At 44.2% G+C, this 27,496-nt stretch overlaps 3 protein-coding genes across 3 annotated transcripts; 2 read left to right on the forward strand and 1 right to left on the reverse strand.

Moving 5' to 3' along the window:
• The first annotated feature begins 275 nt into the window (after positions 1-275).
• On the forward strand, positions 276-11,882 carry usp37 (ubiquitin specific peptidase 37). Its single transcript, XM_042069336.1, has 24 exons — positions 276-431; positions 1,715-1,949; positions 2,065-2,233; positions 2,347-2,441; positions 2,526-2,641; positions 2,813-2,890; positions 4,421-4,509; positions 4,646-4,733; positions 5,194-5,349; positions 5,492-5,623; positions 5,741-5,864; positions 6,022-6,227; positions 6,373-6,490; positions 6,582-6,661; positions 6,759-6,923; positions 7,078-7,125; positions 7,222-7,360; positions 8,210-8,435; positions 8,615-8,775; positions 8,872-8,932; positions 9,069-9,184; positions 9,307-9,376; positions 10,056-10,194; positions 10,725-11,882. The coding sequence occupies exons 2-24, from the start codon at positions 1,776-1,778 to the stop codon at positions 10,804-10,806; spliced, it is 2,832 nt and encodes a 943-aa protein (XP_041925270.1). The 5' UTR covers positions 276-431; positions 1,715-1,775; the 3' UTR covers positions 10,807-11,882.
• Positions 11,642-13,285, reverse strand: ybey (ybeY metalloendoribonuclease). Its single transcript, XM_042069348.1, has 4 exons — positions 12,635-13,285; positions 12,409-12,540; positions 12,248-12,316; positions 11,642-12,166 (listed from the first exon to the last, which is right to left on the reverse strand). The coding sequence occupies exons 1-4, from the start codon at positions 12,842-12,844 to the stop codon at positions 12,071-12,073; spliced, it is 507 nt and encodes a 168-aa protein (XP_041925282.1). The 5' UTR covers positions 12,845-13,285; the 3' UTR covers positions 11,642-12,070.
• LOC121689461 (minichromosome maintenance complex component 3 associated protein) lies at positions 13,266-27,422 on the forward strand. Its single transcript, XM_042069325.1, has 29 exons — positions 13,266-13,380; positions 13,705-15,419; positions 15,531-15,778; positions 15,908-15,989; positions 16,101-16,251; positions 16,468-16,667; positions 16,986-17,125; positions 17,239-17,436; positions 17,771-18,039; positions 18,164-18,326; positions 18,436-18,596; positions 18,740-18,963; positions 19,668-19,921; positions 20,053-20,153; positions 20,255-20,386; positions 20,476-20,589; positions 21,211-21,363; positions 21,536-21,733; positions 22,165-22,233; positions 22,330-22,464; positions 22,580-22,736; positions 22,908-23,184; positions 23,831-23,928; positions 24,051-24,441; positions 24,726-24,986; positions 25,093-25,222; positions 25,493-25,681; positions 25,997-26,159; positions 26,871-27,422. The coding sequence occupies exons 2-29, from the start codon at positions 13,835-13,837 to the stop codon at positions 27,033-27,035; spliced, it is 6,408 nt and encodes a 2,135-aa protein (XP_041925259.1). The 5' UTR covers positions 13,266-13,380; positions 13,705-13,834; the 3' UTR covers positions 27,036-27,422.
• Positions 27,423-27,496: the final 74 nt, after the last annotated feature.

A 27,496-nucleotide genomic window follows, 5' to 3' on the forward strand; every position in this document is an offset into this window, starting at 1 on the left:
ATTTCTACATTGTTATAGCTGTATTGATTTAAAAGCCTAATAATGTGGTGGGTCTACCAGACCCGGGAACATTGGCTGAGTAACAAAAACATGGGGTTAAAAGATTGGGTTAAGATTCTAACAAGGGTTAAGAACATAGACAGTAGACCTAAAACGAAGAACTAACCGCTGAAAAAAACATCTAGAATCTGTTGCGCTTAGAGTCATCTCGCGCGAAGACACCTTCATTTAGGTCGCGCGAGCCATTTCCGCTGTAAAATTTCACATTCCCGCCATCATCGACTAGTGAAGTACAACGTCGTGGACCACACTGTCAACAACACCGTACTGGTATCACTCCATGCCGGCAAAATAGGAATACTTTTACCGGAAGATCATTGGAATCGATATTCTCCCTTTGACTTATCTGTAAGGATAAGTCCCTGCTGAAAGTAAGTTATATCTGTTTTATAACTGCGTTTGGGCGAATGTTTCATCTTCAAATCACAAGCAAGCGAATCACTCAGCTAGCGGGCTAACGTTAACTCCGGCCTGCAGAGGTTTATGGCTATACTTAGCAAGCTAACGAGTAGGTTTTATGTAAATATTCTAGTAACCTGTGAAATAACTTTTGTCAATGAAATAATGAGGTTTGCTAAAATTTGCAATTTTGTCATGCGTTGTTTGACATGGAATGTGTCGTTGTATCCTGCGTTCAATAACCTAGCCTGGACGTACACAGCAGGTCAACCGCGTGTGATGTTGTTAGCGGGCTAACGTACCTATGATGATTTTGCTATCCATTGCTAGCTAACTACTAATTTTACCGTGCCTGGCGGAATAGGGTAATGTTAAGGCTGCTAATTGTCTTATCACCGCCCTTCTTTTCTTAAAATGTCAGTTTATTTCCGACGTAACAAGTCACGCTCTCCTATGATTGTGATGATGACTGGTATGATTTAAGGTACCCATAGCTAACTTTTAAATGTCCCAACTTTCCTGCGTTAGCAGTACCATCACTAGCTAGCTAATTGCGCGAGGGATGCTGCTAGTAAAGGGGTAATAGTCTGCAATGGCCATAGAACGAATGAACGCTCGCTAATGGGACAAGGTTTCGACCGTCATTTTTGACAGTTCTTGCGTTGTAACGTTAATAATTATATCTAAGTCGGGAATGTGTGTGTGTGTGTGTGTGTGTGTGTGTGTGTGTGTGTGTGTGTGTGTTAATCCACTGTCCTGCAAGTCCTTTGCGTGACAATATCCATTGACCAAATGTAATGCATAGATCAGGTCGCATTGGCTTGCCTGCTCACTGCTCGTTTGTCTATCTCTTGGATGGATGTATGAAAGTAGTGTTAAGAGGTTAATTAAAGTTAACTTTTGTTTATTTGTTTGTCAAGCCAAGCCGCCTGATATCAATGCAAAGTTTGGATAAAAAAAAATTGAAATGATGACTGAACTTAGGTAACATTAGTTATATAGATAAAGGAAAGGGGTAGCAACCATGTTACAAGGCTCTACCTGTGGTATTTATTTTTTTATTTTTAAAAGGTTTCTCGAATGCAAACACTGAGTGGTGTTCCGACAGAGACTGCTTGTCATTTGTGTTATGAAATAACACCATTAGCATAAACGCTCCCTCTTTTTTCTACAACATAGAAACCTGCCTCAAAACCTAGATAATGAGGATACTTGTTAAAAATGGTCTGTATGCTTTCTTTCCGCTGTCGTGTAGAACTTTTGAAGACTTCAGCCTTTGCAAAATTCAGGATCAAGAGCGCTGCATCTAGGCTGTCATGGCAGTCGCAGTGCCTAAACTGTCCAGTGGCAGCATTGTCCGTATTCGCATCAATAGTCTGGACCTGGGTACCACCAGGTGGAAAGAAGGTGTCTTTGAGATTCACGAGAAGGACAACAAAGTGAACCTGTTACTGAAGTTCAACAGCGGTGGTACCCCTAAAAACTTCCAGGTTAGTTTTTGTGCAAAAGTCTCTTTCTCAGACACTTGTATTTTTCTCTTGTTTAGACATTATTTGATATTGACATTTGATATACAAATTATGATATTTGCTTTGTATCTTCTAGTTGAACCACAATGTGAAGAATGTTGTGTTGGGCCCCAATCGAGCCGCTTGCAGCCGACTGTCAATCATTCTGAAGGACACCGGTACTGTTACATTCGACAAGATGCCTACTGTAGTCGCCAAGAAAATGAAAGAGTATCTTGAGTCACTTAAACAGGGGAAACAAACAGGTAAATGTCCTTTTGATGTCTTAAATGTAAGAAGTGTAATTGCTTAAGAAATTTCAAGTGATCTGCAGTGTATTCAAACATCTGTTTTTTTTTTTTTTCTCTCTTTCCCTTAGTACTGAAAACAAATCAGGGAAGTGCTAGTTTTGGGGGGGTACTTGGAAACCGTACAGGGAAAAATGAGACAACCTTGTCTACACCAGAGAGACAGGTAGGACATTTAGAAGTATTTTTAATTTATTAGTGATACAACATTGTTATCAAACATTTAAACAAGTCGAACTTGAATCCACAGACAACTCCCAGACGACCAGGTACTGATAGCCGGGAGGAGAACACCCCAAGGAAACCTCTTGGAAGTCCAAGCCGAGTTGCCTCTACACCTGTCCGACCTGGACTCTCCGAAAATAGGTAGGCCATTATGTAGGTCTTGTGCCTCTTCATCTCATAACCCGCCACCACCCTGATCACAAATTGATCTGTAAGTCATCAGATACATTTGGATAAGGGTTGACTTGGTGACTACATCAATTTTCTAAAGGACTGGACTATGAGGAACATGGTTTTTATCTTTCCCTTTAGAAGTGAGAAAAGGAAGAGGCTCATGAACTCGGAAAGTGATATAGCTGAGGATTATCCCAAGGAAAACGACTCGTCAAGGTGAGGGCAGTTATTCACAAGATTGGTATAACTTGTGGTATTAAGATCGTCTTGGTAGTGTATAGGTCTAATTGAGTGCCTGTCACTAAGATGTTTGAACCCTTGCAATTGTAACACAGTTGAAAGGCTGCTGATGTGTGGATGCAATTCATAACGTTTTCTACATAGTTAAAATAAAGGTTCGTACTTCTCCTTGAGGCAAGCACTTTTGAATTTTGGAAAACACTTTTCCATTTACATCGGGATTTTGCAAACATTCAGTATCAGAGTCAATAAAATGAGCCCTTCAACGAAATTGACAAGTAGGCTAAGCATACTAAATTCGACATCCAAACAGTATTCTCTAACGTTAGCTTTCAGATACTGCTTGATTTCATAACTTAACTTAGTTTAGTCTCTTCAATGTAGCCTACTATGCTGTAATAAGACCTTAGCAGAGTTCACTTCAATGCAGCAGTTTTGAACAAATTTGCGCAGCATGGTCACGATGCTAAGCGGATTTAATAGCAATTTAGCCAGACGTCTTCTATGCAATGCTTCTATGTGGCACAATCGTGAATATTTTGTTAAATGCACATGCAGAGGAGTGGGGCAGCGGGCTACGAGAGAGGGCGGGGCAAGGAAAGGCTGCATGCGTAAAAAGCGCGTATTCATCTGTGGCGGCCGATTTTTAATTTTGTGGCCCCCGCCTCAGATTAGTTAATGTATGGGAAACACTGCAGGTGTAAGTAATTCAGGATGTGTGCGCGTTCTCGTTTCTGATCCAAAGTGCCTACGGTTGGAATAAAAAAGACGCGAAAAATAGTGTCATTCAGACAACCGCTTTTGATATACTAACAATGAAGTAAAGTTGTCCTTTTTGGAATTGGGAATCATGGCTATTTCTGTAAAACAGCAGGAGTAGGCGTGGTAGACCAACTGAATGCAAATGTATGTATGAACCCACGTGCTTCCTTGTCTCGGCACGCAACGTCATTAAGAAAGCGCTTGCCACTGTAAAGATGCACATAGTATGATATACCTTAATATTATAGTTGAAAATACCTTCCAAAACTTGTCCTTCACTTCCAATCAACTACAGCAGGCTATTCATCAAACGTCTATCAACAAAAGAAGCAAACAACGAGTAGCCTACGTAAATAATTATAAGACAATTAAAATAATAACCATATGGTAGTAGGCAGACAATCTGTTTTGTTTTGCGAGAAAATTCATTTAGCAAATAGTATATAAATGGAATAAAGCTCCTTAAAAATTAGCACGGAGGTCTGATTTGAATGACAGCTAGCTGAGCCAATAAGACAACATAATTACCATTAGAATTAACTTCGCTTGGCTATTAGCCTGGTGGGACCAGGCTAGGTGCAGAGAATAAATCCCCATGGTAACTTATGTGCCATCTCTTTTGTGAAACCAAGTCAAGGATAAATTCATCCAAGATAACCAAAAAATCCCAGCTTAATCGCTTATCTAGGTTTTGTGAAATACCCCTCTGGTGGTAAAATGTAATCTTGTTGAACCCTTTTACAGCAACAACAAGGCGATATCTGATCCATCCCGGAAATTTCTTCTCAGCTGCAAGGAGAAGTTGAAGCAATCTGAGGAAAACAGGACCTCTGGTCAGTGTTTGAAATGTGTTTTTTTTTCATCATTCCTTCTCATGATGACCTTGTTTAAAGCCTTGTTCTTTTTTAGTTATACTGTTAGTTGTGGTGTGGTGGTCTCTCTTGATAATGGTGTCCTTTATCTTCACAGCCACACCTGCACCTCTACAGCCATCGTCATTCTATGGCAGCAGACCCGTTCCCAAGGATTATACTCAAAGCCATTCTTTTCTGGACAGGTATGAGGCCAGTAGTGCAATACGCTATGTAGTGTGCTCCAAGACTTTTTGGAAATTTGTCATGGCATAGCAGGTGCATGAGAGGATTTGTTGTGGCCAAAAGTGCATGTGCTGAAGGAATTGTCAGAAATTATATGGACAAAAAAAATCTAAATATGAATTCCTAGAAATGATGATGGTGCCTTGATCTTGCAAAAGGTGGTTGTGATATTGGCAGTCCAAACTGTCTGAATTTTAGCCAGGAATTATTGTTTCTTGTAGCAAATAATTAAGAAATTCCATGACTATTTTCCATGACTAAATTGTAATCCGTAGTAGCAGGCAATATATGAATTTACAAGGAGTTGATTGCAAATTCCTGGAGTGACTGGTATAGTGGGTGAATAGTGTGTGTGATAGTGATTTCACACATGCATACCGTTTGAAGTGGCAGAGCTCATGATTTGGGCCTTTGTTTCAGGCCCAGCAGCACGAGCCAGTCTCCTTCTACTAAACGGAGCTTGATGTTACCAAATCACTCCACTCCCTTTAAAAAAGTGCGCCCTTCACTCGACTACGGTGGCTGGAACAAACCAAGGCCATCCACTCTTACCCAGCCACAGCCTTCACTACAGGGGTGAGAATTACTTCTGATTTACATGGATCTGTGTTCAGAACAGTAAGCAGCAATGCAAGATCCATAGCTTTATCTTAACAATGTAATGCGCCTGTATCTCCACTAAGTGCTGTTGTTAACATTGCATGGTTTGTGCTTTCAGATTCTCAAACTTGGGGAACACATGCTATATGAATGCAATCCTCCAGTCGTTGTTCAGCCTGCCATCCTTCTCCAATGACCTACTCAAACAGGGAATCCCGTGGAAGAAGGTTCCCAGTAATGCCTTACTCAGGTAATGACTCATAGATATTACCCCAATTAAGCCTTCTTAAAATTAGTTTGTTTTATTTATTTATTTATTTATTTATTTATTTATTAAATGCACTTTTGGTCCCTTGTCGTTTTTCAGACGCTTTGCACATCTGCTTGCCAAAAAGGATATCTCGTGCCCAGAGTTAAAGAAAGATCTGCTGAGGAGGGTTAAGAACTCCATCTCATCCACTGCAGAGAGGTTCTCTGGATATATGCAGAATGTAAGTTTGTGGTTATACTTATTAACTTTATACATTCTTGTGTGTATGTGGTATGGATTTCCAAATAAAGTAGAATGATGTTTTGACCTGATTAAGGAAGAGAAGTCTGTGTGTACAGGTGTTGTGTTTGATGGAAATGCATGTTTGAATCTCATAGGATGCCCATGAGTTCCTGAGCCAGTGTCTGGACCAGCTGAAGGAGGATGTGGAAAAAGTGAACAAAAGCTGGAAAAATGAGCCATCGCCATTGGATGAGTCCCAGAGTCCACGTTTGGGCGAGGAGACGGACACCTCTCGCATCTACACCTGCCCTGTAGTCGTCAATATGGAGTTTGAGGTGCTGCACACCATCACATGTAAAGGGTGAGTAAAATATTTTAATTTCATGCTCTCATCATCTTTCATTGCTATAGATTGGTAAATATACGTTTGTTACCAGTAAAGAATCAATGGTCGTAGCATATTTGTTTCTGTTGGCAACATTTTACAATGGCACATTTGTTTGCAGGTGTGGAGAAGTAGTTCAGAAGCGTGAGCGGTTCAATGACCTGTCAATCGACCTGCCACGCAGGAAGAAAACCATTCCTCTGAGATCTATCCAAGACTCGCTTGACCTTTTCTTCAGGGTAGGTGTGGAGCACCTATGGACACTAGATAGCAGTAGTTCTAAAGCGATGCAGAAGTGCTACAGAGCCCTCACCATGTCTGTTTCTACAGATGGAGGAGATTGAATACTCGTGCGAGAAGTGTAGTGGGAAAGCAGCCACAGTGACGCACAAATTCAGCAGATTGCCTAGGTCTGTCTCTTGAATTCATTTGGTTACAATGACCACAGTATCATCTGTCTATCATCTGGCTGATTTTTTTTTTTCCCTTTGATGTATTCCCATGCAGGGTTCTGATCCTTCATCTCAAGCGGTACAGCTACAATGCTCAGCTGTCTCTCAACAGCAAGCTGGGCCAGCAGGTTGTGATCCCCAAATACCTCACGCTGCTGTCCCACTGCACTGATTCCACACGGCCTCCTCTCAGTCTGGGCTGGAGCGCACAAGCAGCCATGTAAGCAGTCTTACACCTGGTTGTTATAAGGTGTTTGTGTGTGTTTATTTTCTGTAGCCTATGGGTGTGCAGTTTGTTTTAAAATAGACTGGCAGACAGTACTACAGTTGCTCATGTCACACTTTGTAAGGTGCTGTTCTCTGTGCTATTATAGGTCACGGACGCTGAAAACCTCCCAGACTGTGAACAATTCCTCACTACGGTCAGCCCCTGCTTCAGCTTCTGAAAAGAAAATGCACTTTGAGTTTGAGTCTTTTTACTTTCTTGGTTCTTTAACTGTGATGTATTTCTTAAACAGAAAAGGGACCCTTAAACCTTGCACGTCTACTTACACCATTGTGGACTCTGATAGTGAAGAGGAGCTGGTCAGGAAAGTGGCAGTCACCCGCAAACATCGGCTGAGTGAAAGCCTGGCTGATGACGACAGATCTGAGGAGGTATTCCTTTAATGTCTTTTGCTTGGACCAGAGGAGAATCGGTGGTATTCTGAATGATTGTGTCTGTGCTGCGGTTTGCGTACCACATGGGTACTAAATGTACAGCCAGTAGATATGTCAAATCTGCAGTTGGCACACCAATACTACCAAAGTATTGCAATACGCTCAAACTAAAAACGTCACAATACTTAATTGTATTAGTATCGATACTTTTTCAGATGACAATGTTGTTTTGCAGTAACCAAAGATACATATTTCAGATCCGTGTACGCAAAGCGTGCAAAAGCTTCTAGTGCTTCCTGTAGCCTATGTATCTTTTCACACATACACACAACCTGCAGCTGTCATGTGATAAGTAGCCTACAGCAGTGTTTCTCAAAGTGTGGTCCGGGGACCACTGGTGGTCCGCAAGCTATCCCAAGTGGTCCGCGGGCCGACGTGGTAAAATATAATATACTGTAGATGAGTTGTTTGCAATATTAAACCAACTTATATGTAAATCCAAACAGTTCTGCAACACTGTGTAAGCTACGCCAGTTTAAATCATATGAGTCCTCTGACACAATAAGCAAGGTGCCAAGACAATAAGCAAGGTTGTTCAGTGATATGTCTATTGTGTAATATACTGTTGAAGTAGGTCTACTGTTTTATATTTTTTAGCTAGGTGGTCTGTGAGGTTTCTATTTATTGGTTAAGTGGTCCTTGGTCTGAAAAAGTTTGAGAAACACTGGCCTACAGCAAGACATGGTTGCTAGTTTAAGTATTGGTGATCATATATACACAGGCAAATACAGGCTGTTATTAGCCCCCAAACTGTGCTAAATGATCTCCCATTTGACATATCTGCAGATCCCTCAGACCCAGCCCAGTGTCCAGACTGAGCAGTCTGACTTTGCTGGCATCAGTGATGATGAGATGCTGGCAGCTGTGCTAGAGATGAGTCGTCATGAGACAACACTGGCCGCACCACCGGAGGATGACCCCACCAGTAGCCCTGACACAGGCTTTGGAGACGCTGATGGCCAGGACCTGACTGGCCACATGGAGTTGATGGAAGCAGACAAGCCATCAGCAGGTATAATTTGGTTGCTTTGGCATTGGGGTCCTTGTGTTGTATTGCATGACTTATGTCTGAAATGAGCATGAGTTTGGTTAAAAAAAAAAAAAAAAAAAGTTTTGCGTGTATGACACTGTTTCAAAAGGAGACCAACTAAATCTCTGCCTTTGTTTTATTTATTTGTTTTTTTGTTATAGATGTGCTCGACTCCTTAGATCTCACCATGGATGAGAACAAGGAGAACCAGACTCCGGATGCTGCGCAGGGCGAGCTGGACTGGGTGCAGCAGTACAACCTGGACCAGGAGAGGGAGGAGCAGGAGCTGCAGCAGGCGCTAGCCCAGAGCCTCCAGGAGCACGTAAGAGGCCCTTCGCTCTGGAGTGGATGTCCTGTGTACTTCACACAGGCTTAGATAGAAATGTGACTTTGTCTTTTTTGACGTGATTCTCCACAGGAGGCTCGGGAGATGAGGGAGGATGATGATTTGAAGAGAGCCACAGAGCTTAGTCTTCAAGGTCTGTTTTAAGTTTGAATCTACACCTGCCATCCTTCTGGCATATCTTCAGTATGCTATTGATTTGGGCCGGACGGTCAAGTTTAGAAAGGCTTTTGATAGCAGGATCCTGACTACAGAATGTTCACCTTTTGTAGAGTTTAACAACTCCCTGCCAGAGTTGCTGTGTTCTGATGACGACTCTGGGAATGAGGATGTGCTGGACATGGAGTACACAGAATCGGAAGCTGAGGACCTGAAGAGGAATGCTGAGGTGAGGGATGGAGGACCGAGATTGAAGTCTTGAGCTTTCATTCGTACATGTACATGACCTTTTCCTCATGTATGTTTGTGTGCTCTGAGGAGAACTTATGCTTGTTCCCCCAACTCTTTCAGAGTGGAGACTTGGCCAATTCATTTAGACTCATCAGTGTGGTCAGTCACATTGGCAGCAGCTCTTCCTCAGGTAAGGGTACACACATTTAGGTAGGGGTAGCAAACGGGTAACAGGCTATTCCTAACATTTTGCATTGGCTTTCATCCATCATTATACTCCAAAAATTACCCAAACCCAAAATATGACTGGTGAATACAATCGTTGAAATGAGCTTGAAAGATGTAATTTTTGGAGTGCACCTAAAACCAATTCTGTAATTGCCAAGTGCCAAGGTTGGACGCACTCTTGCTTCAAAGAAACATCCTGCTGATGACGACCTAAAATCGTTTCTCTGTCTAAAACCAAGCACATGCTGTAAATGTAGTAGTCAATAGACCCTTTTACTGTTTATAAACAGTGATGGATGCGTGCGCAGCATGGAGCTGGAAGTTAGTTAGTCAAGCTATGCAGAGGGATTAGCAAAAAAATATTGCGGAAATTACCTGAACACGCCACAACCAGACATCTTGATGCTAGTTACACTAATCAGCGTTGAAAACTGTAGTTTAAAGTAGTGTACTATGTCCTTTCAGTATCTTACAGGATGAGCCGGTAGCCAACCCTCTGGTCTGAATGAATGGGCATGTTACTTTTGGCTTCAGTATGTGCATGCAAAAATGTAAAAGGGTCAATAGTCTTAAGCTTTTTGCTTATTCTTTTTTGCCTAATATTGCCATAAACCTCTATTAATGGTCCTCCTTTCCCAAAGGCCACTACATCAGTGACGTTTATGACATGAAAAAGCAGTCCTGGCTGACTTTTAACGACATGGATGTGTCACGGACCCAGGAGTCTACTGTTCAGAGAGACCGTGACCGAAGTGGATACATCTTTTTCTACATGCACAAGTGAGTAGTTTTGCAGAGGTTCTCAGCCTTTTTATTGTTAAGGCATACCAAAGGTCAAACAAAAACGCCAAGGCACACTGACCTATGATTACTGATGACTGTCACACACATAATAGGCTATTACTAGGGGTGTTCATTCTCATATGCCATCTTATTTTGTACATGCACTATGTTCATGAGCTGAGCACAAAAGAAAGGCAAGTTATGACATTCACAGGGTAAAGGTGATTTTTAATTCTGTTGCTCTACAAGGAAAAAGGATGCTGTCAAAAGTTGCACATCCTCAGATTTTTCTATTATTATTATTATTATTATTATTATTATTATTTTAGTACTAGAGCAAGCAGTTGAAAAAGTTGCTCAATCTAGCAGTTGCAATCTGTAGCCTATTTCATGTGCCTGCACAAAAACATATTTGGTTCTTTAAAAATCCACGGCACACCTGTTGAGAACCATTGGTTCAGCAGTCTCCTAAATTATTTGTACTCTTTGCTGTGCATCAAACGTTAATGTTCCCTTGTTGTCTTTAGGGATGTATTTGATGAACTGTTGGAGCTGGAGAGGACTGGAGGCAGCAACGAAGCGAGCCGCACTGTACTGCAGCCTCTCTGAGGAGAGGGGTGTGTGTGTGTGTGTGTGTGTGTGTGTGTGTGTGTGTGTGTGTCTGTCTGGGACTGGACATCTGACACCTCCAGGACGTCATCAGGTGGCTAAATGTGCTGCCTGTTTTTTTCTCGTACTACTGATCACCCGTCCACTTTCTTGTACTCTGGGCACTTTCTTTTATTTTTTTAGTCTTGTAAATCTAATACTGGTCATAATCCTGTGTCCTCTTGTCATGTTAGAGGCACACTGTTATTTCTGAATCATAAGATAAATGTTGATGCTTTGTACACATTTCTGGGTTTAAAATGGTAAAAAGAATATATAAATATATATATATATATTCCCCAAGCTTATCTCCAAACAATGCTTGTTAAAAGTAGTTCTTTGGTACAGCAATGCATTAAGTCATGCATCAAGAACCTCATTGGAAGTGTTCAATTTTAGAAATATTGGTCCTTCTTATGGCCATCAACAACCTCTTCGCCTTTGAGCTTTCTATGTAATTCTCTTTAATAAAAATCTATTCTTGTATGTGTTCTGAGAAGGGAGATGGACAGTGTGAACTATGTCGTTACTTCTATATGCAGATAAATATGGTGCAATATTTATTTGGCCTACTGGCGTCTGTTTGTCCTATAACGATGGATGGGTGATTTCTGGTTTATCTTTACAGCTTTACCTGTGACTTGTTTTATAAGTTTTATTTTATGAGCTAAATTTAGCCTGTCTTTTATATATGAAAAAAATCACTCATGCCTGTAGCTTCTACTGAAAATACCAGTAGTTCATTTGTCATTTAACCAACCACACTTTTTAGTTAAAAAAAGAAATCAAACTGGTGTAGAAATTACTTGTGTGTTCTGTTTAATGTTCAAACCAAGGGCCAGTAATATCTTTATAGTCTGCTTTTACATTTTCTTTTAAAATAAGCTCTTTGGCTACAAGAGTGTATTGAATGAACGGTGTGAATGCATAAGTGTACAGTAACAATGATATATACACATACATATATGCTCTGTAAAATTGCCCAACATTCAGCTTTTAGCCTCCTGAAGCGCATTTAAATAAAACATGAGAAAAGACATCTCTTGTGTTTAATTATCGAGTATAGCTGCTTGGCAAAACCCTTATCACACTGTAAAGATAAGGTAAAAGGTCATCAGCATGACCTTGAGGTATAATGTTGAATAGTGCACTAGGTCACTTCACAATATCAGAGGTGAGACAATGTGGTTCATCTGTCACGTTAGTCTCCCAGGCAATAATATAATTATCTGTCTTGAGAACATTTGTTTGAAAGTGGTTCCAGTCGGCTGCCAGTCAGTCTGTTGAATTCTGCCAAAATGTAGCTTTCTCTCTGAAACATCTATTAAAAAAACGAGAAGATATGTAACGACAAGCGATGCTCTTCTGGCGTAAGTACACAACAAAGTGCATAAACGAATACCTCTTTCCATTCTTCGTCTGTGTCATGTCTGTATCCAAGTAAATGACAAATCCCATGAGCTGTGACCACCTGCACAGAAGAATATTAGAGGTTTGAAAGAGTACGCCAATCTTAACTTTAATATCTAACTATTTACGACTTTGCCTTTATTTTATGCTCACTGTCAATGCGCTGTGAAAGTCTTGAGATTTCCCTTTACACTGTTGCATCACATACTCCACTCCAAGGAATATGTCACCGAGGTTGTGTTCGTCTCTTTGCAATCCACACGGGAGTTTACCGGGTCTCAGGTCCTTCAAATATGACAAATATTAAGTCGTCCAGTTCATTGATGAGGGTTACCAAGCCTGCCATTTCTATTTTTCAAAATGTAAAATAACTTCTTACCTCGTAGAAGGGGAAAGATAATACATCAGTTGGTGTATTCTTTTTTCTGTAGATGCTGTTTATCCGTTGGATCTTACAGTTGTCAACACATATTAAACCCACGTCAAATTTCTGAATGCCTAAAATATGCCTCAACGTATCGACATCTTTGCGTAGTCTCGCGCGCCGCACAGGCACCACGTGCTGGAGATTGCGAATAACTACACCCATGGCAGAAAAATGACCATGAACGTTAAGTCTAGCGTTGCATGCACGTTAAACCAAACACCTCACAATATATAACTCTTAGAACAAATTATAACTTTCAGTTAAGTTATCCACTAAATCGTCGGGCGCATTAGAGTTTCTAAAAAAACATGTCGATCATAAACGATTTTAACAGACTTCGCTAGCTAACGTCACTGCTACCAAAGTGTTAGCTATCTTGCAAGCTAATGTGATCGCTACTATCAAATGAGGGTCGCATTTTCACTAAATGTCACACAGAATATGCAGTCTCAAAACAGTGCCTTGATGGCCATATGCCAGCGAACTCTAGTATCCAATTAAGTGTATGTCCTTAGATGACACATACACTACACTGTTCGCCTATAGCTACAGCACAAGCGGACCTTGACCGGTGTTTTCTTCGTGATTCAAAACAGGACGGACAGGAACCGGAAATACCACAGTCCTGTTTTCATCTGACTGAGTCGGCGGAGTCCGTGTACATTCTCTGGAGCATTTGGAAAGAAATCTCGAAATGGGTGAGTAAAAATTCCAAGAAGGGGTTTTAAATATAATATGTATTCGCCCATTACGTTTAACTATATTTGGTGTAACTATAAATTGTATAAACATTCAGCAACGCTACTGTTGATTCTTAAGATCAGTTGCATGCTAACGATAACAGCTATATGTTACGATAACTTCAACATGGCGAGAGTTTAACTTGCTCTTAAGTCGACTTACTATTCTGGCTATACGATCTTAAATGAATTGTTTAGATGTTCGCAAGTTTAGATGATTTGAATAATGTTATGCTATTGAGCACGCTGCCTTGTTTGATTGTATTGTTTCTAATGTTGCAGGTTCTTTTGGTACATCTGTCAGTTGAAGTTTAATATCTGTGCCTGAAGCCGAGGTGTTTCTCACTCCTGGTGTTTTTGCTGCACTAGAGCAAAACAAGAGAAGAAAGTTTGCCCTTTTCCTTCTCTGACAATGAATCCATCCAATTTTTTTGGCAGTCAACAGGGTGCCTTTCAGGCCCCAAATAATGCGAACCGTAGCGGGAGTATTTTTCAGTCATTTGCACAGCAAAACACACTTAACGCCCCACAGAACGTAAGCTTTGGACAGACATCAACATTTGGTCAATCATCCGCATTTAATCAGCCACCAGGCTACAGCCAGACCACCGGACAGACCTCTGTGTTTGGACAGTCCTCAGCATTTGGTCAGACTCCTTCATTTGGTCAAAGTGGAGGTCTTGTTCAAAGCACTGGACAGACTCCAGCCTTTGGACAGTCTTCTCTGGGACAAGCCACCACAGGGTTTGGCACTCCACCTTTTCCACAGTCAACTGGACAGACTCAGGGGTTAATGTTTGGACAGACCTCTGCATTTGGACAGACCCCTGCGTTTGGGCAAACAAGCGGATTTGGTCAGCAGACACCTGGATTTGGCCTCCAACCGGGGATCTCACAGCCACAGGGAGCGTCAGTCTCCTCTGGAGGCTCTGGTGGAGCTCAGCCAATGAGCTTTGGCACGCAGTCTGCCTTCTCACAACCCACAGAAACATCCTCCTCAACTACCTCCTTAAATGTCCAAAATGTCCCGAATGTTGCCCCAAAAAGTGGCTTTGGCATATCTGAATTCAGCTTCAAACCATCCAATGAGGCTGTCTTTAAGCCCATCTTCAGTGCAAGCCCAGAGCCCACTAACTCTCAAACTTCATCTGAACCCTTCGGGACATCCAAGTCAGCTCCAACCAGCATGGACAGCAGTGGACCAGCAAACACTGGATTCTCTCTTCCAGCAGCCCAGAGTCTCCAGACAGGAGGGCTGGGCTTCAGTTTTTCCCAGCCAGCCGCAGCGCCGTCCATCTCTGGCCCAGCTGCAGGGGCCCCTCAGAGGGAGACCCTCCCGGCCAGCACCAGCTCTGTGACCGGCCTGCAGTTCACCTTCTCTCAGCCTGCTGTTCCATCAAGCAGCAGCACCAGTGTGACCCAGCCGACAGCCGTGCCGAGCAGCCCGTCCTCCTTCACCTTCTCTGCCACAGTGCTCCAGGGACAGGGGGAGTTGGAAACGTTTTCCTTCGGCGCGGCCGGGGCCAGACAGTCGGCTTTTGGAGACCCTAAGGTGAAGCCTGAGGACACTGCGAACTCCGAGATGAGCCGTGGGAATGAGGGACACTCGGGAGAAAGCACATTTGGCAACTTCGGAAAAGGAACCAAACGAAAGGAGGAGACCAGTGACCTTACTGCTGCTCAGGGAAAGACCGCCAAGGTGGAGGTGGATGCTCTAGGATCAGCAGGTGCCTCAAGGCAGCCATCAAAACGGCCTCTCCAGCGCAACCGTGCATTAGCCGGAGGGCTCTTTGGGAATGCCATGCGTAGTGTCCTGAAGTCCTCTGTTAATCCTGTCAAGAGGGATCCTCCAAAAGAGGATGATCAACCCCCAGAGTGGGGACAAACTCAGAGGCCTGATCACCCTGCCCCCTTCCCCCAAATGGGCAGCATATCAGCTCCTCCACCTAGATCCCAAGCTCCAACTCGGGAAGTTCTTGAAAAGGCAGAAGAAATGGGTGAGTGGGTTGACCCGATCTTGCACACCTTGCTCTTTGGTATCTTCCGTTTGAATTCTGTTACAAATTTGAAATGCCTAAAAAAAATGTCATGATCTTCTTGTCTTTAAGGTTCACTTGAGGCGACAGAGCCAGAGGCTGCGACCCCTGAACCTGCGAAGCGCCGCCAACGGCAGGAGAGTGCAGACAGCCTAGGGGGACTCTCTCCCTCTGACATGACAGTGCTGCAGTGCAAGGGTGTCCCTCCCAATTTAAACAGGAAAGATGTCATTGAAAAGCACTTCAACCATTTTGGGAAAGTGCGCAGAGTGTTCTGCAGACCGCAGAAGAATTTGGCCATTGTGCACTTCCAGGACCATGTGAGTCATAAATTGATGATGTGTTTTCATTTCCTACTGTGACATTGAGGATCATACTACATTAATATGTGTTTGTGAGTCGCTCTTTTGAAGATAACTTGTTTTTATATGTTTGTATTCCTTTGTCAGGCATCGGCAGCAAAGGCAAAGAAAAGGGGCAAGTCACTACATGGAAATGAACTGAGCTTATTTTGGCAGCGAAAGAAGCAAAGTAAGTTACACTGGGTTACTAACTGAATATGTTATGTATATGTTAACTGAATGTGTTTATTAGCCACACATATCAAGTGCCATCTTTATCTCTTGTTTCTGCTCTCCAAAGGTCCAGCAGAGAAGGGCGTGGGATCCTTGGAGGGAGAGGACGCTGCTGGTGGCAACCCCTTTAGCCAGGCCTCCGCTTTTTCATCCTCGCCACTCAGAAGGCCTCAGCCAAGGTCGGCAACTGTCTCAAGTGCTGTTTCTACAAGCAAAGGGTAAGCGAATGTGTTCTTGTTTTCTTATGTAAGTACACAGTGTGTCATGTAATTGCATTTGTATTTTCTACTATGTCTATTCAATGTGGTGTTTTGCTGGACTGTAAAGTGAAATATTTGACCAAATGTGAAAGCTGCGTGTTGTGAAAATGCTGTTTATTATAAATGCAGAGGCACAGCTTCATTGCGCGTTTTACTTTATGATACATTTTTCAGGTCTCCACTTAAGAAGTCTGTGATAGCCAAATCTCTGTTTGAGAATGAGCCACAGCAGGAATCTGCTTCTGAGGGCCAGAGTTCTGACCGGTCGGTGAGCAGCCTGCCTTCCTCACTCTTGCCCCTAGTTGGTCAGCTGGCAGAGACAGCAGAGGAGAAGTACCGCCTCCTTGAGCAGAGGGACAAGCTCCTCCGACAAGGTACCCACTCCAGTAGAACGTCAGATCAGATACTTGTATTGCTACTCATTCATGTCTATCAATAAGAAGGGCACACCTATTGCCACTTATTGCTGCCGTTTCCTCATAGTAATATATTAGCAATAGTCATAAAATGTCAGTGGTTCTGTTCTGAGACATGTACTGACTTTATTGACATTGTCTTTTAGGACACAGTTCTACATTCATTAAGTAGTTAATTTCAGTATAGTTTGTCAAGTCCTTTATCCGCTTTGTTGTTTTTGTTATATCGAGGTGAGGTATTCTCATTCAGGTTTGTTTATTAATATATGTTGTCAGGTCGCCCCAAGAGAACAGATCTGGATATGTCCAAGGTGTTTGTGGGGACGTGTCCTGATATGTGTCCTGAGAAGGAGCGCTACATGAGGGAGACCCGCAACCAACTCAGCTCCTTTGAGGTGGTGCCAGAAACTGAGAAGGTTGGTTTCATCCTCTGCCTACCAGCCAGACTTCAGAGTATGGTTGCTCTACGTTTTACAAACCCATTGATGCTGTTTTAGTGCTAAGGACATGCCTCTGTGCCGTCTATCAGGTGGACCACTGTGCAGCCATCAAAGAGTATAGCAGATCATCGGCTGACCAGGAAGAACCTCTCCCCCATGAGCTGCGACCACTTCCTGTTCTTAGCATGACCATGGACTACCTGGTCACGCAGATCATGGACCAGGGCGAGGGCAACTATGGGGACTGGTACGACTTTGTGTGGAATCGAACCAGAGGAATTCGCAAGGTTGGTGCATTGTTTATCATCACAGCTGTGCAATATCAGTGCATATTTACCAGTCAGTGAGTACCTTACTGGCCTTTGAATCAGAGAAAAGCATGCTTGGTTTACAGTAACGACCCATTGGGCTCTATCGTGCACACGGCGCAAGGTAGCACAGGACGAACCTGGCCACACCTTTTAATGTCTATAAACTTTACGCCTCTGACCATCCGTTTCTGATCACCAAAATAGGGCCCATAGTGTTATGTGTAGATGTTAGAATTATGAAAATAGTTAAATGTTTGGTGGTCATAAAAAAAGATCTGTAAAAATATGTACTCTGGTGCCACCTCCTCAGGACATCACTCAGCAACATCTGTGCGACCCCGAAACTGTGGCCCTGATTGAGAAGTGCACCCGCTTCCACATCCACTGTGCCCACCACCTCTGCCAGGAGCCCATGATGTCCTTTGATGCCAAGATCAACAATGAGAACATGACCAAGTGCCTGCAGAGCCTGAAGGAGATGTACCAGGACCTGGCCTCCCGCAGTATCTACTGCCCCCACGAGGCCGAGTTCCGCCAGTACAATGTCCTGCTCAAGATGAACGATGGAGACATCCTCCGGTCAGTTGCCACTACTGTTGCCTCTGTCATCTTAGTGATCTTGTGGTCATCACACAGCCTTTCGATACTATATGTGCATCTTTTTGTTATGTTATATTATTTATTATTATTATATTCTCTGCAGAGAGGTGCAGCAGTTCCGTGAGGAGGTGCGGAATTCCCCAGAGGTGAAGTTTGCGGTGCAGGCCTTTGCAGCTCTCAACAGCAATAACTTTGTCAGGTTCTTCAAGCTGGTGAAGGGTGCCTCATATTTGGCAAGCTGCTTATTGCACAGATACTTCAGTCAGGTAAGAAAATAGGTCTACTCACTGTGCAGTACTGTTAGACTGTTGATCTTTTCAAATTGCTATCAGCTCTTAATCTTTTTTGTCCCTTGCCTTTGTTGTGTATGTCTAGGTTAGAGGAGAGGCTTTGAGAGCTCTCAACGTGGCCTACACCATTGGGTCTCAGAGACCCACAGCTTTCCCTATCGAGAACCTGGTTAGAATGTTGATGTTCCGTAACGTAGATGAAGCTTCAGGCTTCATCCAGCACTATGGACTTGCCATGAACGAAAGGTCAGACTCTGTCCTCACACACATTATTACAGAATATTATTCAATTTAACCCTCTGTTTTTACTTTTGTGCCCTTTTAATTTCATTACAATGTTTGAAGTCTCATATTTACATCAATTGTTTTTCTTTCTTTTTTTTGTCCAGTATGGTGGAGCTCAGTCGCACAACCTATCAGGAACCGGAGCTATCGCTGCCTCAACGGAAATCGCTGGCCATTGAGAAGAAGAGGACAGTGCTGATTGGTCAGGTGGTGAATGGCGAAGCCCTGCCCAACCCGCCCCAGCATGTGCCCGTCTGCAGCTTCGACTCCCAGAACAAGTTTAGAGGGGAGGCACTGCCAACAGAGCCAGCTCCCTCTGGTGTTCGAGGTGAGTGCATGACCAATCATCACTGACTTTTCCTCCTAGGTTCTACATTTAAACTCTTAAAAGGTATAGATAGAGCTTGATTAACCTGCAGTGTATGCTTAAAAAAGAAAAAACGGAAATTCAGACTCTGCCCTGCCTTTGTAAACGGGAAGCAAAGTAACCCTGACTGAGCAGTGAGCACTGCACTGGGGCTACACAATTAATTGATATTTTAATACAAATCACCATTTGATCGAATGGAATTAGCTAAACACAAAGGCTGCAAATAATCGTACAGCTCACATCCCTGTCCCAATGGTTGATCTGGTCACATCTATGATTTTTATATTCATGGCATCCTCCTTTTGTGACAGACGGTGAAGCTCACCCAACAGGAGTACTGTGGTTCTCATAATCCATGCGTCCTCACCAATCAGTAGTGGCCCAACGCAAAGCAAAATGTGAAATATTGAACTGAAGCTTGACTTTCAAATCAAATCACAATATCTGTCAGGAAAATTGCAATTAGATATTTTCCCCAAAATGTGCAGTACAACTCTTTCAGTCTAGTTCACAAAACCAATGGGAAGTCATTCTCAGATGATGTCATTGATCAGAACTGATCTCCAACCACCCATTTTAGGGATTTGTTTGTGGGCCTTAAGCCATATACACACTACCAGTCAAAGGTTTGGGCACGCCTACTCATTTCTGGGTCTTTGTAGTTCCGCTCTTGAAGCTGGAGCAGAAGCCTGTTCTGGAGTCGGAGCCCAAGCCCCTGCTGAGGCCCAGGCAGCTGGTGGAGCCCCAGCCTCAGGCTGCAGAGGACCACGGTGAGGCAGCGGGGCTGCAGAGCCAACCAGCTGCCCTGTCTGGACCAGCTCAGGAGCTCCAGAGCCTCTTCCAGCCCAGAGAGCAGCCGCAGCCCGACAGGCCTCCATCCCCACCCCCCAAGCCAGAGGTCATCTACTCTGATCAGGTGAGCTGCCGTACAACTCATTTTGAACTCGGCATGTACTGTATAATCTTTGCTTCCTGTCACAGTGTTCTGAGAGACTTGAGAAACGTTGAGTGAAATTGCCTCTGACAATGTGGTCTTCTGTTTATTAGGACATCATGGCAGAGGTGGAGTCGGTGGTGGATGAAGTGCTGGTGGCTGAGGTGACAGCGGTGGCCAATGCTGCATCAGAGTACGTCACCGCAGCCCTCAGGTGAGACCGTCTGCCAAAGGGCCCGAACAACTGAGATTGAGGGAGGTTTTTCAGCGCTGGATCTCTGACTTATCTATATCTTTGTGTGTTTGTGTGTGCAGTGTGAGCGACGTCCAGCTGGAGGCGATGGTGAGCGAGGTGGTGCAGGAGATGCTGCGGGACGTCTCTTCGTCTGAGATCAACGCTGAGAAGGAACGCATCGCCGAGGAGAAGCGCAAGCTGGAGGAGGCCAGGTGGGACTCTGACCTCATCATTATTTGGTCCAATTAAGTGTAGCTGTGCCCATCAAAGTGCTCTGACCATCTCTGGTTCTCTCCACCAGACGGAAGCAGGAACACGAGGCCCTCCTGGACCGTTTCAGCGCTGACCTCTGCCATGAGATCACTGAGGAAGTGGTTATAGAGTGCGTGAAGGAGACAGCCACTTCAGAAATTCAGTAAGCATATTTGACTCTTAATTTGAACAAAACAGGCAAGAGTCTTCCTGAGTGAATGGCTGTCTTTTATCACCCGCACCACTTTGAAGATATGTCTTGTGCTTGCCTTATTAAGATTGAGTTATATAGAGTGATATGATTATAATGCTCTGTAGCACATATGTAATAAAGAGTTATGAGCTTGCATTTAAGTGTAATCTCACGAAATGTCAAGAAATGTTCTGGTTAGCAAGCACAGGTTGAAGTCGGGCAGTGTTGTAGGGCTGTGCAATAAATCTAGTTAATCGATTAATCATGATTATGACTTCCATCGAACATAATGGAAATATATAATGATTATTTTGCTACATTCAGTTTCAGAACAGTGCTCTCCTTTTGTTTTGAGTTGTCGTGTGCATTATCTTTTTGTATGTATTTTTTTCTGTTGGATTATATGTAAAATTCAATTTAAAAATGTTTTGAAAATAGATGATGGTTCCAAAATCACTGAGTAATCGTGTTTAATAATCGCGATCTCAGTATTGAACAAAAATAATCGTGATAATGCTTTTTGCCATAATCGAGTAGCCCTGCAAACGTTGTTTTGAATTGTATTGTAAAGGTTGTGCTGCGTTCTGTCAGGTTGTCACAGGAGGAGAAGGCGGCATGTGTGGCCCGGAGCTCCCAGGCCGTGTGTGACCACCTGGTGGAAGAGACCCTGGAGCTGGAGCTGTGCACGCTGGCTCAGGAGATCCTCGATGCCGAACTGCAGCGCATTCGCAAGTTCATTAAGAAGTCAGTGGTGACCACCTCCTTTGTCTTGTTTGTCTAGAGGGCTTTTTTTAAACCTCTCACCCTGTCCTTGAAAAATATCTGTGCACAACACTGTTAAAAACTAAATCGACTGTATTTATCCCTCATTCTTCCTTGCAGTGTTCGATAACAGCTGTGTGTGTGTGGCCTTTAGGTGGCGTGATGTGGTGGCTGTGCGCCGGCAGCTGAAGAGACAGATGCGAGGTTTCCCAGCAGCCCCATGCTGTGTGGACCTTCGCTTCAAGCTCAAGGCCCTGGCCCCCAGTGCCCCCCACATCCCCTCTCTGGATGGCCTGGCCAAGGGGCTGGTCAACCTGGGCAACGCCGGAAACATGGCAGTATCCTGCACAAGGTACTATTGGCTAAATTTTGACACTTAACTGTCAATGTTTTCCCAGGGCCAATCCCAAAGTCGGGACTCACAGACTTTGGTGCGTGTTCTCGCGAAATTATAACGCCTGTCCCAATGTCGAATTTCAAAGGGTGTGGAGGTTTGAGTACACACTTACCGAGCCCTTTCCGTAAGTCTGCATCAGTGCAGAATTCACCAAAGGGAATTACCCACAGTTCAAAGCGTTGTGACGTTTACCGCGGAGACCATAGGGAAATCTGGAAATTACAAAGGTAAACAACAGCACGACACACGTGCATGGTGCACGTGTCAGCAACGAGTCTTTAGTCCTTATTCCTCAGGGCTCACTTTGGGATTGGCCCCCAGAGTGCATTTACATGTGACTGATGTCAGTATTTTGAATAGATGGTAATTCCTTTGCTTCCTTGCAGGCTGTTGAAGTTTAGGAAGGAGGCACTTCACCAGATGAGGGTGCATTTCTTCTACAGTCAGCTCCTCAGGTGAAGATTGAACAGCTGTAGTCCAACGTTGCCTGTTTTGTCTTTAAATGATGTTCTATAAAGTATCGGTTTCTAACGGCCTGTTTTATTTTTAAGTGAATGTGTCTGGACTCCTCTGGACTTGCCCACACTGGTGGCCGAGAGCATCCCAAACCCACCTGACAGAATTTTCTGGAAGGCTATGCTGATGCTGCCCAGCAGTCACGAGAGTGATGCCAGCCTCACAAACAGGTATGAAAGGAACAGCAAGCAGACTAAAATCCAGGATGCCACAAACAAAGCGATGAGTGTTATGAAGGATGGCCCTAGCTCTTATTTCTGTTCTGTCCCCTGCCCTGGCCTGCAGCATCCTGACGGACTGGTTGGAGGCCAAGTTCAGTGGTGGAGAAGAGCGGCTGGACAGCAGTGATCTTGCCCCTGCTGGTGCTCTGCAGACCCTTAGCATCAGTAATGGCCTCAGGGAGCTGGATCAGCGGACACACAAAGTACACATCTGCATCAAGGTAGCGGTTTCTTTTGCAAGGAACTGGAAGAAAATTTATGTGGAGCATACAGTGTGTGTAAATTGTTTTAAATTAAACAAAATTATACACCCATATTATATGTTGTATAGAGTTGCTACCTGACTGTGATTGGTTGGCATTACCGTGTGGTGACTGACATTTGTTGATCAGGTGAGCCGCGGGCCCCTGGGCGAGGAGGCCCAGTCCCAGCTGGAGGAGGGCAAGGAGCTGCTGGGCACCAACGCCCTGCTGATGCTGCTGCCGCCCACCCTGGGCGCTGGACATCACGGGCAGCAGGAGCAGGACGAGGAGGACGTGTCCATGCTCTCCGCCCTGCTTCAGCTCAAGCAGGTCCAGCAGGCCAGCAGTTGGCACGCCCCCATGCCCCTGGCTGTGGTGGTGCCCGGGCATCTGGATGAAGCCGTTAACGACCAGAAGCTGGAGGAAGGTAGGGTACTGAAACTACTACCAGAGCCAGAGGAACACACAATTCACCACTTAGTGGTGGTCACTGTTGTAGTCCCTAGCTTGTACAATAGCTCATGTGCAAAAGACTGTTTTTTTCCTCTCCAAGTGCCTAATTCTATTCTTCTTATTATTATTATTATTATCTTATTCTATTACTTATTAGACGCGAGTGCTAGGATCAGTAAGCCTTGTTGTAAGTGTTGCTATGAGAGTAGATGACACCAGCCGTTTTAAACTGACAAGTAACTGTTAAAAACAGCACTCACCGACGCACTTATTCTTACTGTACTCTAATGTTTTTTTAAACTGTCCTAAAATTGTGAGAATTGTTCTAAAACTTACTGTTTACCATGTTGTTAGTCGCTTTGGTTAAAAAGCGTCAGCCAAATGTAATGTAATGTAATGTAATGTAATTTCACTGTCCTTGTCTTAAGTGTTTGGTTCATTCTTGTTTTTTAGCTGTTTATTGTATTGTTTTTACCCTAAATGCACTAAATGCAGATGTAGCAACCCTAATGTCATTGCACAGGCAACTATACAATGACAATAAAGGCTATCTATCTATCTATCTATCTATCTTGTAGTGGTAGTCTTCATCATCTTGTGAAATTCTCTATTTTGTCTAGACCTCATGCTGAAGGCATTAGTGGATGATGGACTCATCTCAGAGTATATATTCATTCGCATCCCAGAAACCACCAATGACATGCAGGGAACAGAGCAGGTATGCCTACTTGGCTCGTAAATCAGTGAAAATATTGTTTTCTTCTTTTTGGCCCATTTGACCGATATGTTATTTCTGTAGAGTATTCCTTCTGGTGCTAATGCTTGTGTCCTGTGCGCCAGGTCAGCCAGGCGATGAAGTGGTTGGTTGCCCACTCCTCAGCCGCCTCCCCGCTCACCTCTCAGACGCTGGTGGACTTTGTCGAGGCGGGCCTGTGCCACGAGTTCAGCTCCAGGCTGTACCGGGACAAGCAGGATCGGGCGCAGGCAGGGCTGCCCTGCCAGGACCCGGCCCCCATCATCGAGCTCTACAACAGCGTGCTGCTCTTCCTGGCCGGACTGGTCTCCTCGGAGCAGCTGTCCAACCTGTCCTGGCCCCCCGCCGAGTTCTCTCTACCGGAGACCCGAGACCTGCTGCCCCACCTGGACTGGAACGCCCCAGCACACCTGGCCTGGCTGAAGAGGGCCATCCTCACCCTGCAGCTCCCCGAGTGGGACCTGCCCCCAGTGACTGGTGAGCTTCTGCTGGTAGTAGTGGATGTTGGTTACATACATTAGTTGACTCCCTTAGATTGTGTAGTGCCAAAAAATATTTGCATTATTTTGTTTTTAAATACATGTTCTGTTAGAGGGAATGTTTTAGGAAGTGGTAGAATCCACTTTTTCATAGTCAAGTTTATAACTTAACAGTAGTTCTCAAGTGAGTCACTGTAAACAAACTATCAGATGGGTTCATTCACTGCAAATTAGGAAATGAATGAATAAAAACAAACTCTTTCCCCTCTCCCTGCTCTACAGCCTCCTGGCCTTGCTTGTGTTCCTCCATATTCCAGTACGTGTCTCAGATCCCCTCGTCCCCCCACAGCCAGCCCCTGCTCATGTCTCGGCTGGAGAACCTCATGGTGAGAGTGCGTTCCCAGATCCCTGGGGAAGAGGAGGACGAGGAGGATCTGAAGGCAGGTCCCTCCTTCCAACACGTGCCCTGGGATGAGATCATAGCTCTCTGCATTGACCACCGGCTGAAGGACTGGCGACCCCCAGAATGCCCCGTTGCAGAAGGTGGGAGAAGGATGGGAGGGGCGGAGATGGGAAGGGGGCAGTGGCCAACATACTAAAAAGAGAGAAAGGATGGAGCTTACATGGTGTCATTTCTCACTTTTCACAGATGCCATAACTGCTGACGGCCAGATCCTGGTGTACTTCCACAGGGAGGGCCTGAGTGACTTTGTACCTCCAGCCAGCTGGGGGGAGGCTTTGAAACGGACACACCAGGAGAAGCAGCAGGAGTTACACGAGTAAGACAGCAGAGCTCTGGAGATCCAAGCAGCTTTTAGATCAAACACAGCTTGCCTCTGAACATTTCTTTTATGGTAGAATCGCAATTGTAACTTTGAGGGTGCTAAATTGTTTGCTGCTAGTACTTTGTTTTGCTATATTTTAAAGTAACAGATTGAATTCTGAAACAGCAGAAGCTCTATCAGATTGCGCCCCCTAGAATGAGAATGACAAGTAAGGTTGCGCATGTATGGTCTGAATTACTGTATGAATGTATGTTTGTTTTTCAGGTCCAGAACCAGCTCCAGACAGAGCTTCACCCCTCCGGTCCACATGCTGAGACAGAATCTGTTCCAGAGTGTGATGGAGGTGCAGGAGACGCCCCCTGAGCTGGACCTCACCCACACGCCCTCAGCCCAGGAGCTGCTGCCCCAGCGCCTGCTGTCCGGCATCGAGCAGGAGAAGGCCCACAGCCAAAGGTCAGAGGTCAAAGAGGGTTTTTTTTTTTTTTGGTGAATGGTATCGAGTGATTATTTGGCCTAGGGAGGGTCACTCTTGTCCACAGCTTTTGTGGACTAAATGGACGCATAGATGACTAGAGGACTCTCTGAGCACTGTGCTGGAATTCAGGCACGGGCATGTTTGTTTAAGATTTGAAAACAGATTATTATTTAGAGTGGTTTCTGATTACTTCAGGCAAACAAATGTTTCTTGCTTTTAAAGCGTGAGCACATTGCACTTGTTGTCCAAGAGCACGTCGTCATAACCACCCTTTTACTTCTTCTGCCCGCTAGGTTTGAGGAGCAGCTGAGGCGTTGGCTGGACGGAGACTCTCTGGACACGCCCTCGCTCCCCCTGTTCGTCCCCTCCACTCTGCTGATGCTGCCGGAGCTCATGACCCACACCAGGAGAGCCCCCACAGCTGCTACCATGGCCCTGGCTGCCTCACTCACACAGGTACAACTCACGCAGCATCCCTCCTGTTCCAAAGACCGCAGCGGCACCTTAAGGCGGGGATCACATTAGCCAGCAGCAGCGGCAAATGTAACGCAACTAGGGCTGAAACGATTCATCGAGTTACTCGAATAACTCGATTACAAAAATTACTCGAGGCAAAAACCCTGCCTCGAAGCCTCGTTAAATTCCTATGACGCGCACTATACGCGCAGGAATCTGATTGTTCCACACGGACAGTTGTTCAGGAAGCACACCACTAGCGCGTGAATCGTGATACATTCTGAATTTAGCTGGCGCGATTGCGAAGTCAAGATGTCCATAAATGGCAGAGAATGTCTAAAATTTTCAAGTAAAGTTTTGGGATCATTACATACTCATAAAGGTAAAGAACAAGCATCTGAACCAAAAACATCCACTCCATGCTGTTTCACCAAGCGTCAATAAAGTAGGCTATCTATCTATCTACGTAGCCTATAGCCGCATTGATGTTGGCTGATTTTAATCACAAACTGTATTTGTAGCGATGTCGTGATATAATCAATGTTTAGCTTTGATGTTTTTAAGTAGTAAACTTATTCACTTTCAATTGCAAGACAGTATGCCTAAAAAAGAACCCCTTATACACATGCATGCACCCTCATCTTTCCTCACGCACAGCACGCGTGACAGCGTTTTGTCATTAAGCTTAAGGTTTTGTGGCTGTGCTTGTAGGCACCTGACGCTGATGATCCAGAGAAGTCTGGTGGTGACCGGCTCAAGGGACTGTCCATCGCTCAACGCATTCAGGATCTGGACCGTACGATCGCCGCCAGTCGAGAGGAGGAACTTGCCTTTGGACTTACCCTCAGTAGCCTCTTGGACATTGTGGATGATTGAGGAGAGACTTAACCTATTTCCTTCACTGTTTACAAATGATACCTTAGAAAGGCCTTCATAGCACATTGAATGAGGTTCATTCAGCAGATATTACTTCAGTTGTATTTAGTTTGGCCTATGTAATCAAAATAGAACTTAATAACTTTTTATTGTTAGACTTTTGTTTGTTTGTTTGTTTGTTTTAGCAGATGTTGCTTTTCATCATCATGAGAGTTTGAATGATTAGAAGCTCCTGGTTGGTGGTGGAGTGATATTTTAAACATACTTAGTTTGCATTCAGAAGTCTTGTGCAAATTGTCAAATCGCTTTCAATGTGTGTATTTGTTTAAATTTTTTTTGTATTTTTAAGTGGATTTGTCAGCGAAATAAAGAGTATTTTTTGTATGATGTTGCTGTGAATTGATGTGTTGATGAGAGTTTATAAATGGGTCGAATGGTGGTGATACCCATACCCCTCCCCT

Source organism: Alosa sapidissima, chromosome 2 (assembly GCF_018492685.1).
Source record: "Alosa sapidissima isolate fAloSap1 chromosome 2, fAloSap1.pri, whole genome shotgun sequence".
Classification (NCBI taxonomy): domain Eukaryota; kingdom Metazoa; phylum Chordata; class Actinopteri; order Clupeiformes; family Clupeidae; genus Alosa; species Alosa sapidissima.